Raw genomic sequence first — 14,130 nt, 5'->3', positions numbered from 1 at the left:
AGTAAAATAGTGTGGGAAAAATTATTTATCTAGACTATGGGGTCCATATTAGAATTATTTGAAATCTAAATCTTTCTTAGAAATTGACAGCTTTCACAACATATAATGAAAAACTTCATTTTTAAATACAATTATGCATTTATTCTCTATATTGAAAAGATAAGGATTTACTAATATTGAGGTTAGATCCAGTGTTTTAAAGACAAAATATTATTAGTAATATTTAAATTCAGCATTCTACATTCATATGAAATGCTCTCATAAATATAAAGGGGATAGGAGGAAAGTTATGTTTTAGAGTCTTTTTCACCTAAATTATGTTTCTTGAATTTCTTGAGGATTCTGTCACGAATCTGCTTGGTCTTAACACTGTAGACAATAGGGTTCATGAGAGGTGGAACCAGCAAGTAGACATTGGCCATGAGCACGTGGACAATTGGAGAAGCGTTCTGCCCATAGCGACGGATCATAGATAACCCAATCATTGGAGTATAGAAGGTGAGCACAGCACAGATGTGAGAGATGCAAGTATTGAGGGCTTTCACTCTCTCGGCCTTGGAGGCTATACTCAACACTGTGCCCAGGATGAGAACGTAGGACAGAAGGAGAAGTACTGAATCAAGTCCCATGGAACAGATGACCACCATAAGGCCATAGATGCTACTGACCCTACGGCTGGATACAGTTGTCTTTATGAGGTCCTGGTGCAAGCAAAAGGGGTAGGAGAGAATATTGACAGCACGATATTGAAGCCTCTTCAGGAGGAAGGAAGCTGGAAAGACCAGAGCCAAGGCCCTCCCAGCAATCGCCAACCCAATTCCAATGATTACGTCATCGGTTAGAATGGTTGCGTAGCGCAGGGGTTCTCGGATTGCTACAAAGCGGTCAAAGGCCATGGCTAACAGAACAGCAGACTCAATGATTGAGAAAACACGAATGAAGTACATCTGGACCAGACAAGCATTGAACGGAATCTCCCGGGCATGGAACCAGAAGACACTGAACATGGTAGGCAAGGTCGTGGTTGACAGGCCCAGGTCAGTGAGTGCCAGCATTGACAGGAAGTAGTACATTGGTTGATGGAGAGAAGACTCGGTTCTGATAATGAAGAGGATAGTAATGTTCCCTGCAATCGAGGTGGCATAAACCAAGAAGATGGGGAGGGAAATCAAGCCATAGCTGCTTTCAAGGCCTGAGAAGCCTGTCAGGAGGAAGCGAGGGTATAAGGCAGAACTATTGAAGACAGACATTCTACTGATGGAGGAACCTGCAGTTTAGAGGAAACAAGAATATGGAAAATTAGGATAATAAAAGTCAGTGTTAAAACAAGGAACTATGTTTTGATGTATACAGCTCTGTGTTTAGTGTTTTTAATCACTCCTCTGCTTGTTATATTTGATTACCACCTACATTCATTATTTTACAAATTAATTTATTCTTTCATCATTGTACATTTATTGAGAACTTTTTTTTGGGGGGGGGGCAGAAATGGAGTCTTGCTATATTGCCCAGGCTGTCTAGAACTGGGCTGGAGCAATCCTCCCATTTCAGCCTCTTTAATAGCTGAGACTACAGGTGTATACCACCACACCAATAACATATTTTATTACAGTAAATTTGGTAGTGCTAAAAAGTAGAGAAATGTGTAAGAAATGCCTTGAAATATATATAAAATAGTGGGTGGGGAGCTAAAATTAAAATTAAATTTTAGTTTAAGAGTTTAAAGATTACATAATAATATAAGACGATACAAAACACAGACGAGGAAACTAACCTCTTCCAGGGAAGTCAGAGAAGATTTATTGAAGGAGATTCTTGTTAGGTCTCAGATGGTAAATATAAGTTATGTGGGATTAAAGGGCTGTGATGCACATCCTGTGTTGATTGACACCCATGTAAATGCAGAAAGGTATGAGAGAGGATAAAAAATGCAAGCAAATATTAATATAATTGAACAAAAAGTAACATGGATCTTCATATGGTTGCTGGAGCTGAGATTAAATAGGAATGAACTGGAATTTGTGAAGGAACTTGTGGTAAATACAGGGAGCTTGGATGTAACCTTAGAGGACACAGGTACTCATTGTAATGCAAAGTTAACAACTTGGTCAGATTTATATTACTATACATTGTTGTCAAACTGGAATCAATTTTAAGAATGGTCTCAAGGTTGACAAAAGTAAAGGCAGGGAAACTCTATAGGAGGCTGTTGTAGTGAAACAGTGGTTGGAAGTGAAATCTAACAGCAGATATTATAAAGGAAAAATAGGTATAAAAGTTGTATAGAGAGAAAACATAACATAGCTAATGTGGATCATCATATGCTAAGAGTGAGAAAAAGAAATAAATCCACAATAATTTCACTTATCTAGTAGGTTTTTGTGTCATTTATTGAAACAGACCGAAGAAAAGACATGCATGGAAGTTCAATGAAACCAGTGGACAAGATGATCCAGTTTGTTTATGATAAATTTGAGGTAAGTGTACTTAGGAGATAGAGGTATATTATTCATAGAGGGCTGTGAAAGGAGAAATTATTCCTACTCTCCTACTCAAGAGCATGGAAAGGAAAAAAAATGATATAGAAAAAAGAAAATCAAGCTATAGGAAGAATATAAGAATATTATGCACTCAAGGCTCAGTTACCCCAATAGATCAGATGTGCTGTAGGGAATGTAAGAGGCTGATTTCACTGTGGACTGGAGAAGATAGGTGTTATAGCAGGAGCCCTAGAAATCTCAATTACTAAGCAATATAATGGCCACCCAATTCATTATTCTGGGCACCAAACATCAAGAAAAAATGTTCACTTAGCATATCCCATGTCAAAGTTTTGCCAAAATTTGCATGCCCTATTTCCCAACCTATTCTTCTCTATCGATACAATCATACTTTATAGTTTCCCCTGACAGGCAGCATTATAATATAACTAACAGTGTAACCCTTTACAGGGATGAAGGGAATTTTTCACTCTCGTACCATTTTCCTTTCTTTGTTGGAATAGATACAATGAAGAGAAAAGGAGAATAGATTTAAGTATTATCACCCTACATTTAGTGACTTACATACTATACTAATCATAGCATATTAGGAAATATTGGTCTTTACACCACTCTCACTTTCCTAGATTTTTATGTCATAAACTTCTGGTCTGCATCACTGAACACGAACTGCGTCATCACTTTGACACTCGCAAGCAATTGTTTTCTTCTTTCCTATACCCACCCTCAAATCCTTGAAAGTCTCCATACTGCATAGGTATGCTAGATAGTATCTCTGAGGTAACTTTCTTCTACTTCTCCTTTAAAAGTCTCTGACTTAGGGTATTCATAATCTGACTTCTCCAATGGATACAGACACAAGCATCCTGCTTTCCGGGGCTTCTTCTCTAGAGTTTGAGAAAGTCAGATGACAACTGTTATTTACTACCTCTAACACTTTGGATGGTTTACTAACTTCTTTGAACATTAAAAAAACAGGGAATTGCATTATTTTGTGTAATATTTAAGGAAATCAAGCAATTTTATCTAAGGTGCTTGGCACAATGTCTGAGATTTGGGAGATACCTTGGGCAAAGAGACAAAATGTTACTCAAGATGCTGACAGTAGCCACGGCTTTAAGCATATCAGCTATACACATCAGTGATCCAAATGCAGGTGTGATCTGGAGTGCCCAAGTTATCACATGTAAAGATGTTATCTCCCAGGTCTTCTCTTAAGAATTATCTTGCCTAATTTCTGTCATTGTTGTTGATGTTCATAGTATTGTTAAGTGTATATGCTACATGTAAGGGTGAGTCAAAAGAGTTACTCAAATCATCATCATTATCATCAGTAGTTTTAACATTATAATTTTTAGTTAATGTCAGAGAGAAATGTTTTGAGAGAACAGGGATTTCAGCACATGGATTCTCAGCACAGGTACTATCTGCTCCTGGAGGTGAGTATACAAGGATATCGCTTCCCAGAGCTCTTCGGAGCAGCTTTTGGAAATGATAGCATGCCTCCTTTGGAGGAATGGCAATCTGTACCTCTGACCTATCCCAGAACAGTGGTTTAACGTGAGTAGAGGTCAGTCCTACCTTTTGACCTTCCCTTCCACTTCCTGGATTCTTCAAATATGCAATGTAATAATCTCTTACTCATTATTCTCACCTCAAAACTTTACTTCACTCACACCTGAGCCCTCGGGTGCAGACAGGCATTCACCCTGTTGCAGGTTGGCTGGGTTTCCAGTCTGTCAAGCTTAGAGAATTCTTGTAGGTAGAAAAAGCCTCTGAAGATGGGCATAAGAGAAGAATAAAATACACAGTGTATCCTAAGGCAGATAGTTCCTCAAGGAAGCATAGACGTCCTAGGTGAGTCATCAGTCTCTCCTTCAGTGACTCCAGCGCCAAGATAAAGCTTTTTTTGCCTTCACCATCCTTGACTCTATCCAACTAGGTGCTTTATCAGCATTACATTTCTGTGCTTTAACTACTCTAACCTGTTGGCCCCTCCTGACTAGTCTGTTCTCTCAGGACCACAGTTTTTTCAATACAGCCTCTAGGGAGGATAAATGATGTTACTGCTGTCAGAGCCATCTCTGCTGCTCAAGGACAGGAGATGGACATGCCAACTTCCCAATCTGGAAGTCCAGATTAGGCAATATTTGAGAAGTGTTCTAGAGAATCATCAGATGAAGAAAAAAAAAAAAAGCCATCGTCTCAGTCAGAATGATGTATAAGAAAAAGTTTGTGCTCTGAGTAACCAGATACAACATTTACTACCTATTTAATGCTGGGAAACTTATTCTGGTGTTAGGCCATGTTTTTGCAACCATACAATTGGAATAATGAAATCCACCTTGTTAAACTGTTGTAAGGAATGTAAAAGCATGTGTGTAAATGTAAATTTATTGCTCAAAAGTAGTGCTTATGAAAGCAATTATAGAATAATAAAATATACAGTTAGCTCATAATAATAAGTTCTTTCACCAGCTATGGGACAGAGGGGTGGACATTCTACTATCTTCATCCAGCAGCAACTCCTACTTACACTGACAAATCTACTTCAGCCTTTTCACCATGACTTAGTTTACCATGTATATTTCTTTTCAGAAAGTAAACTCTCTTCCTTTGGAAAGTGTCCCTTTAAGTTACATTTCACACATTAATTGAGATTGTTGACATTCTGATATTTGCATTGTATAAAATTAGTTTGGCTTTTGGGATCTAGCTCTCTTGGTATCTTATTAGTCATAAAATATTAATAATACTTATTTTCCTCTAAAAAGGTAAAATAATCCAGGGGACATATGAACAAGAAAAGCCATTGGTAAACTGTCTAATAATATTTTACACCTTCTTTTCACTTTTAATAAAAATTACTTTAAATGATCATTTACTCTTTCTTCTTGAAGATTAATCAGGATTCCATATTCCTAGTTTCCCAGGATAACACCATTCTCCCCAATCTCATTGAAACCCATTATTTTCCACAAAACTTTATATCATATCATTCTAAAATAACATCAGCTATCTCTAAAATAAAAGTTTTACAGATTTTGTGGGGTTTTTTTTTTTTTTTGTTTGTTTGTTTTTTTGAGACAGAGTCTTGCTCTGTTGCCCGGGCTAGAGTGCCATGGCGTCAGCCTAGCTCACAGCAACCTCAAACTCCTGGGCTCAAGCAATCCTACTGCCTCAGCCTCCCGAGTAGCTGGGACTACAAGCATGCACCACCATGCCTGGCTAATTTTTTCTATATATATATTTTTAGTTGTCCATCTAATTTGTCTATTTTTAGTAAAGACAGAGGTCTCACTCTTGCTCAGGCTGGTCTCGAACTTCTAACCTCGAGCGATCCTCCCACCTCGGCCTCCCAGAGTGCTAGGATTACAGGCATGAGCCACCATGCCCGGCCTACAGATTTTGCTGATGAGAAGATGAATGAGTAAATGCCACATTTCAGAGTTAGTTTTCTTTATCAAAGAAAATGATTTAAATGTCATTAAATGGATGAATTGAGATATTTATTTTATATTTTAGTGGCATCCAGACTAAGATCATCTTGTTATTAATTCATAGTATAAGAGTATTAAGATAATGTGTGTGTGTGTGTGTGTGTGTGTGTGTGTGGTGTGTGTTCATGATCCGGGAACCTCTTATGTGTTCACAGAACAAATTCATGATTGAGTCCAATTCAAACAGTTCATGTGGAGGACACATGAAATTTGGCATGGCAATGGAGAATAGCATGATTTAAGATGTGTAAGTTAATGAAAACTTATTATGAAGTGGCAAAGTATTTAGATTTTACATCCTAACACTGAGCATTTCTTAAGTCATCCTATTAGCTGTAAAAATGTACCTTCTTTGTTGAAGCCGTTTGTTCATTGAGACATAATATAGGCACAAGGTTCAGTGCCATGGGGATAAAAATCATAGCTCCTTTCCCGAGGGCACTTTAATTGGGCAAGATCAAGCCTTCACTCATACAGCCTTTCTCTAAAACTTAAAATGAAGCACCAAGAAAAGAAAGATGGGAAAACAAACAAAAAATAGAACAGAGAATAACTTACATGCAAGACATGTTCAAAAGCTCTAACCTGTGGTAGAGTTTAAGGAAAGAAGAGAATAAGACAGAAGGATATTTAAAAGACAATGGCCCAGAAGTTTGTATCTGAAATTCGTGTTATGTAAATCACCAGGAATTGATATCCTTCTTGTAATGCTTATTTTAAAAGTATTTCAGACAGAAACCCCTAGGCCTCGGTAATACATTTAACAAATCACTTGAAATACTTGATTAAGGAGCAACAAAATAATATATATTTCTAGATATTGTAAAAAGAGAAGTCACTTCTTAACAATTTTAATGAGACAAGTATAACCTATATTTCATAACCAGATTAGGGCATCACGGAAAATAAATATTAAAGACCAACATACCCCGCAAAATTGATTCCAAAATCTAAAACAAAGTGATATCAAATCTAATCTGGTGGTTACAGATAAACTCACAGACACACACACACACACACACACACACTCAGATTTTGATCCTGTTGGATTTAATTCAGACATCAAAGACATTTTACATGCCAATATTAAACAATGTAATTCACTATATTAACACAAAAGGAAAGAAATCATTCAATAGTCTAGATTTATGAAAAAATTGACTAAATTTAGTACTGATAATGATATGAAAATATATTAAACTAGAAATAGAAGATAATTTCCTTGATCTTATTTTTTAAAAAAGAAAAAACTACAATGAACATCAAGTAAAAAAAAAAAAATTACTTTTCCCAAGAGATCAGGAAGAGGAAGAAAATGCTCACTGTGCTCACTTCTAAAATTTAGCAGAGTCCTAGTCGATAAAATTGGGTGAAGAAAAAAAATAAAAGGCACAGGATTTGAATAAAAAAATAAAGATTTATCATTATTCACATACAATATTGTGAATCATTAGTACATGCAAAACATCCTAAAGACAAGTCATGAGAATCAATAAGTTAATTCATCAAGGTAATTAGATACCTTTTTTATATCCAAACGCACATCCTGGCAACAGAAAATAGAAACCAAAATTTAAAGCAGTATGCCCACACTGTTGGGCTCACACTACCATAAATTACCTTATATCAAAACCTAATATAAAATTATAATTAATGACAGCAGTGGGTGAAATCAAGGAGAGAAAATTATGTCAAATGGAACAGAATAGAAAGACCAGAAAGAGACCCACATGTATTCATTTACATTATATGACAAAAGCAACATTGTGATATAGGGGACAAATAATGCTTTATTCAATAAATGCTTCTGAATGAACTATATGTCCATATTAAAAATATGCCTTGATCTTACCTCACCATTCATAAATATGAATTTTACCTAGCTTGTATATCCAAATATCAAAAGCAAAGCCTTAAAACTTTCAAATATTGTGCAAATATTATTGATAATGTCAGTAAATTTGCCACTTATTTATTTATTGCCCCAGCTTCAAACATAGCCTTCATTGCCTACTCTCCAATAGTGCAATTGGACTCAATGGACATTTTTTTCCTTTGCAGACGCATGATGTTGAACTTGGCCAGCAGAGGATGCTACAGGGACATCTGTAGCTATTCTGAAATATAATAAAGTATTGTTAACTGTAGTTGCCTTATTGCACTATTGAACACTAGAACTTTTTCCTTCTATTTAACAGAATTACCCCTTCCCACCACCCTTACCAATCTCTAGTAGCCACCATTCTATTCACTACCTCCTTGAGATCAATTTTTTTAGGTCCTATATATGAGTGTGAAAATGCAGTATTTGTCTTTCTGTACCTGGTTTATTTCACTTAAAATAATGTCATCCAGATCCATCTACGTTTCTGCAAATGACCAAATTTCCTTCTTTTAATGGCTAAATAATATTCCATTGTGTACATACACCACATCTTTTTTATTCATTCGGCCCTTGATAAACACTTAAGCTGACTCCACATTTTAGCGATCGTGAATAATGCTGCAATAAACACTAAAGTGCAAATATCTTCTGGTTACATTTTATGTCTTTGCCTCACCCAAGTGAGGTATAGAGGCATGCCCTTCCCCTCTACAATGCTCACCGTGTCTGTGACCATTAGTTGTGAATTTAGCCCCCCCAACCCCCTAATCCCTGGAGAATATTACTACCATGTGAGCACCATAGTGTTGATCGGTTAGTACCAATTTGATGGAGAGTACATGTGGAGCCTATTCCTCCAATCTTATGATACCTCACTGCGGATAATGGGCTCAAACTCAATCCAGGAAAATATAAGAGGTGCTAGATCACTGTCGTTTCTTATAATTGAGTAATAGTCCATTGTATACATATACCAAATTTTAGTAATACACTCATGAATTGACGGGCACTTGGGTTGTTTCCACATCCTTACAATAGTGAATTGTCCTGCCATAAACATTCAGGTGCAGATGTCTTTATTATATAATGTCTTTTGCTCTTTTGGGTAGATGCCTAATAGTGCTATTGCTGGATAGAATGATATTTCTATTTTTAGCTCTTTGAGGTATCTCCGGATTCTTTTCCACAGAGGTTGCACCAATTTGAGGTCCCACCAGAAGTGTAAGAGTGTTCCCATCTTTCCACATCCTCGCCAGCATTTGTTGTTTTGGGATTTTTTGAAATGGCCAATCTCACTTGGGTTAGGTGATATCTCATTGTGGTTTTGATTTGCATTTCTCTAATAATTAGAGATGTTGAGCATTTTTTATATGTTTGCTGGCCATTATTCTGTCTTCTTTTGAAAAGTTTCTGTTCATTTCCCTTGCCCATTTATTGATGGGGTTGTTTGATTTTTTTCTTGTTGATTTTCTTAAGTTCTAGATAGATTCTTGTTATCAGCCCTCTATCGAACGTGTAGAGAGCAAATATTTTCTCCCATTCTGTAGGCTATTTGCTCTAATGATAGATTCCTTGGCTGTGCAAAAGCCTTTTAATTTGATCAGATTCCATTTATTTATTTTTGTTGCTGCAGTGATTTCTTTGGGGGTCTTCTTCAAAAATATTTTGCCTAGGCTGATCTCTGAAAGGTTCTTCCCAACATCTTCTAGAATTCTTAAAGTTTCATGCCTGAGGTGTAAGTCTTTTATCCATCTTGAATTGATTTTTGTTTCATGCTACTTCCTCTTCCTGGAATACTTTTCCCAGTGGTATGCTAATAAACCAGCTCTCTAAGAAGTTTTTCAAAGCTCTGGGATGTAGTGTTTTCCAATTTCTGTGTTTTAAATATTAATACTCCTATTATGACCAATTTTAAACTACCAATGTGATATTACAGAAAATGGAGTTAGAACAAGATAACCACAATTTTCTTTCATGAGTCAGCTTTAACACATCACTTCCTTCCTCTTGTCCAACTGGCAAAAATGAATTTGACCCAAAAGGCACAAAGTATCAACTACTCCAATTGACGACTACTTAATGACATTATTGTACAAGGTACGTATTTTTATAATACCATCTGATATGCTTAATTTTACTATTTTATTCATATGTCTCCACTATGAAACATTTACTCTTTAACATTAACGCCATGCACTTTACTGTTCAAATATCTGTAGTACTAAAAGCAATAACTGCCACAATACTTATTTAACTTGTCTCAATATATTTTTCTTGCATGAGTGAATAAACTCTAAAATTTACACCTGCAACTATTTAATATGTGCTCATGACTGTTGGGGAAGACCAGCTGCATAGTGCTATGATAAGGTAGAGTCATGGTCCCATGCTCAAAAAGTTTGCAATACAGCTAAGAAAAAAAGTGAGTATCTATGAAATAATAGAATGTCACCCATGAAAGCACAGGTGTACATCCTGGTGAAAAAGGAAAAAGTAATGAGTTATCAACACAAAAGACATTGGTAAAAACACAACAATACTAATGATCCACACAGATATGTAGAATAAGAGAGAAAATTATTAAAAGATGAGGTGGAGATGTGTACAACTCCCAGCCTACTCATAGTTTAAGACATGAAATCCTGTATTAAACAGAGAGCTGCACAATTGCCCAGATGTTTAGATAAGCACTGTGAGGCTGTCTTGAGCAACTTCCATTTAACTGCCTCAGTTTTTGCTGGCAAATTGAGGGAGCTGATAGATCTAGAGTAGCAGTGAGATTAAAAACTACATCACTGACCAGTGATGTGATTAGGACTTAGTCCACAGCCAACAGCCACAGCAAGAATTCAAAGTCCCACCAGAAACTCAAATTCCAAACTTGCCATACAACCTTAGAAATGTTTTCACAAAAAGTTGTAATATTGTGATATAAGAAACAACAAATGAGTAAATCTATTTAAAAAACTGAAAAAAAGGTAAAAATTGATTTCTGAGTTTTAGGTTAACATGAGAAACTATGTAAACATAGTTATATTTGATTCTAAAAGTTACTGCTATTATCATTGATAATAATTTAATAATATTAACAAATTTATACAGTTTTTGAAAACTTAATTTGTAACACATACATTGTGTCATATAAATCTTATAATGATCTTGGGAGTACATAAGACCATAATTATCACAATTTGTCCAAGAAAAACCCTAATCTCATATAGTTTAGAGATTAACTGACATCACATATATAGGAAGGGAAAGAATTAGGAATTTAACCAGATGGTTAAGAGCCAAATATTTTACTTTTCATATACTAAATAACTTTCCAAATGTTGCCCATGGGAAAACTGGAGGATGGAAGTTATTAATACTTACAACCTCCTCCCTATCCCAAACATTCGAAGAATACCTAGACGAATCTGATTTGTCCTGACACTGTAGACGACAGGGTTAAGCACTGTGGGAAGAAGCAGGTAGATGTCAGCCATGAGGACGTGGACTATGGGAGACAGACGCTTCCCAAACCGATGGACCATTGACACCACAATAACTGGCACAAAGAAGATGAGCACCACGCAGGTATGGGATACACACGTGTTGAGTGCCTTTAGCCACTCTTGATGACATGCAGTAGTCAGCGCAGCATTAAGAATCAGAATATAAGAAAGAAGTATGAAGACTGAATCCACGCCTAATGTGGCAATGACTACACACAGTCCATAAAGGCTGTCTCCATTATGTTTAATAAAAAGTTTTTTTCTTTCAATTTTGCTCTTGCTTTTCTTCTCTCCACTTTATGGTGTGAAGTCTGAAAGTTCTTAGACTGCACAACCAAGGATCCCAAAAAATACTTGACTAGGAATCTATACCTGAGGAACAGAAGGAAATACAAAGCCATTCTCCCCATGTGGTAAGGAAGATTTGTCTCTGTCTCTTGTTTTTTCCAAGTCTAGGCATCCCTCTTCCCCTATGAGCCAGAGCCCTGGTGCTCTTCTCCAGCCCCAAGCAGTCTAAACTGGACTTTCACTGGGTTCCTGTCTTGGATAAAGCAGTCTGTCCCTCACCAAGCTCTACACCTACCCAGCAGAATACTTGTTCAGAGCATGGATTTTTTTTTCTTTTTTTTACCACCAAGCAACATTTTTCTGTCTAGTCTTCAACATCCCTGACTTTATTTTTTCTTCATTATCACTCAGAAAATTTTGTTCTACTTCCTGTTCTCTAGCTGAAGAAAAGCCTCCACACTGACGGGGGAAAGCCTTGGGTTTTACAGAGGGTTTCTTGGGGGGAGTGACTATCTGGGCCAGATCAGCCACTGCAACAAATTATTTTTCAAACAACCAGCTGCCAGGACCCTGCCCCAGTCATATCCATCCTTCAGCATTGGCATCCTCCTTAGCAGGAGAGATGGGAAGAGATAAACTTCCTCCCTATGCAGGGGAGGGGAGGAATGCTGGCACAGCTGTCTGTTAGATTTACAGAGTCAGGGAACTCTCTAGACTTCTGTGGCTATTTTTTTGCAAGCCTAAGTTTTCCATTAACTGCAATCCCTCCTATATATACTTTCCAGGTTCCCACCTGGAACAAACCTAACACAGAATAGCTGGTTTTGTGGTACAGCCCATTCTTCCTCTTTCCACATCTGTGCTGGTCCTTTTCCCTACCCCCCTGGGGAAAAGTAAATAAACCTTTTCTTTCCATCCTAATCTCTATCTGGTGAACTGTTTCTCAAAACCAGCATGCACTGGCATCACCACCCTAACAGGAGCCCCCTACCCAAGGTCATGATTCCCCCTTATAGGAAGACTACATCAGATGACCAGTTGATAGGTGGTTAAAAAGGACCAGACCTTTCCTTAAATTCAGCACAATTCTGAGTTGGAGTGATCTTGGCCCCAGAAGTCTTTGAAGAATCACTGAAGTTACAATTGCATGAAGTTCAGCTTCTCTCTTTGCTAATTCTGCATCCTTCTTTCCCCATAGTGGATTAACCTGAGAACACTCAATGCACACAAATGTTCACCTCGATGTTTAATTCAAAAGGAACCCAACCTGCAACAACATCATTATCAAAGACATATATGAGTGACGCAGGGGAAAAATTCTTTGCAAGTTACATCGAAATAAAAGACTAATTTATTTACTATTAAAAACACTCCCACAAACTATTAAATAAAGTAAAAAATTGACAAAAGGTATATATAGTCTAACCTCTAAAAAAATTCAAGAGTTCTTGAACATTAAAAGAAGACTAACAGCTCTCATTTTATAAGGTAAAAAGTATATTTATCAACAATTGAAAAGTCAATTATAGTAGCACAAGCAGAATGACAAAAAAAATAAATAAATAACATGTGACCACTTCTCCAGAACTTGAAACTGCAGGTGAAAGATCAATTCTGTTCAATAGGTCAGGGGAGGACTCATTGGGGTATTAACCATAAACTGCTAATTTAAACACTCATCTCTGTAAAAGACCCATGGGCTTGTTAGTCCCTCTGGGTTTAGCTTCCTAGGTTGTAGCCCCTAGAGGACTTTGTTCTTCTACATGGACAGCAGGATAGAAGGGCTAGAATAAGACTGTCATTACCAATGTATGCACCTACCAGATGGGGTTGGGGTGGCTTCATCCTGGGTTCATCTCTTTCTGACCTTGAAGTGTGGACCAAGTAAGTAAGACATTGTAAGTACCTAAAAACACTGATGGTCCAATTATAGATCTAATCAAACAAGAAAATTAAGAAGGGAGTCTTATCCCCAATGAGATGTTACAGTTATAGTGTTCAGTATTTGCTTCCATCTCAGAATATACTTAAGACTTGAAACAGTGTTCATGACACCATTATGACAACATTAAACATCACACTCCTTGTTAGGGTAAAAAGCCTGGTAGGTGCTTATTCAGAGATTAAGATACATAAAAGTTAAAAATCTTTATTTTATCTTCTTAGAGGAGAGAGAGAATGAGAGAGTGAGAGAGAGAGAGAGCAAAAGGAGAGGGAGAGCAGGAAGATGGTGTGGCATCCCAAAGAAAGAGAAAGAGGTGACAGCAGTGAGGCCAAGTGGCTTGCTGAGTTCATGGGGACAAAGAGAAAGAAAAAAATGGTGACCGTTGTCAGTTGAAACAGAAGCAGCTGTGGAGTCATTAGCAGGCAGCTGCAAGATGTCAGGTTGTCCATCTTTCTCTGTTCCTGGAGACTTGGTTTGCACTGAAATGTAGTCAGGCTTATCACAGGGGATGTGA

The 14,130-nt window shown here is 37.1% G+C and overlaps 1 protein-coding gene across 1 annotated transcript; it reads right to left on the bottom strand.

Annotated features, from left to right (window-relative positions):
* Positions 1 to 287: 287 nt before the first annotated feature.
* LOC138384838 (olfactory receptor 51G2-like) lies at positions 288 to 1,250 on the bottom strand. Its single transcript, XM_069470502.1, has one exon. The coding sequence runs from the start codon at positions 1,248 to 1,250 to the stop codon at positions 288 to 290; it is 963 nt and encodes a 320-aa protein (XP_069326603.1).
* Positions 1,251 to 14,130: the final 12,880 nt, after the last annotated feature.

Source organism: Eulemur rufifrons, chromosome 6 (genome assembly GCF_041146395.1).
Source record: "Eulemur rufifrons isolate Redbay chromosome 6, OSU_ERuf_1, whole genome shotgun sequence".
In the NCBI taxonomy this organism is placed as follows: Eukaryota; Metazoa; Chordata; class Mammalia; order Primates; family Lemuridae; genus Eulemur; species Eulemur rufifrons.
The sequence above is the reverse complement of the archived record's forward strand: the minus strand, read 5'-3'. Positions and strand labels throughout refer to the sequence as shown.

What these genes read in the sequence shown, in the direction of transcription:
- LOC138384838 (XM_069470502.1), bottom strand. Translation starts at nt 1,250, where the DNA reads ATGTCTGTCTTCAATAGTTCTGCCTTATACCCTCGCTTCCTCCTGACA.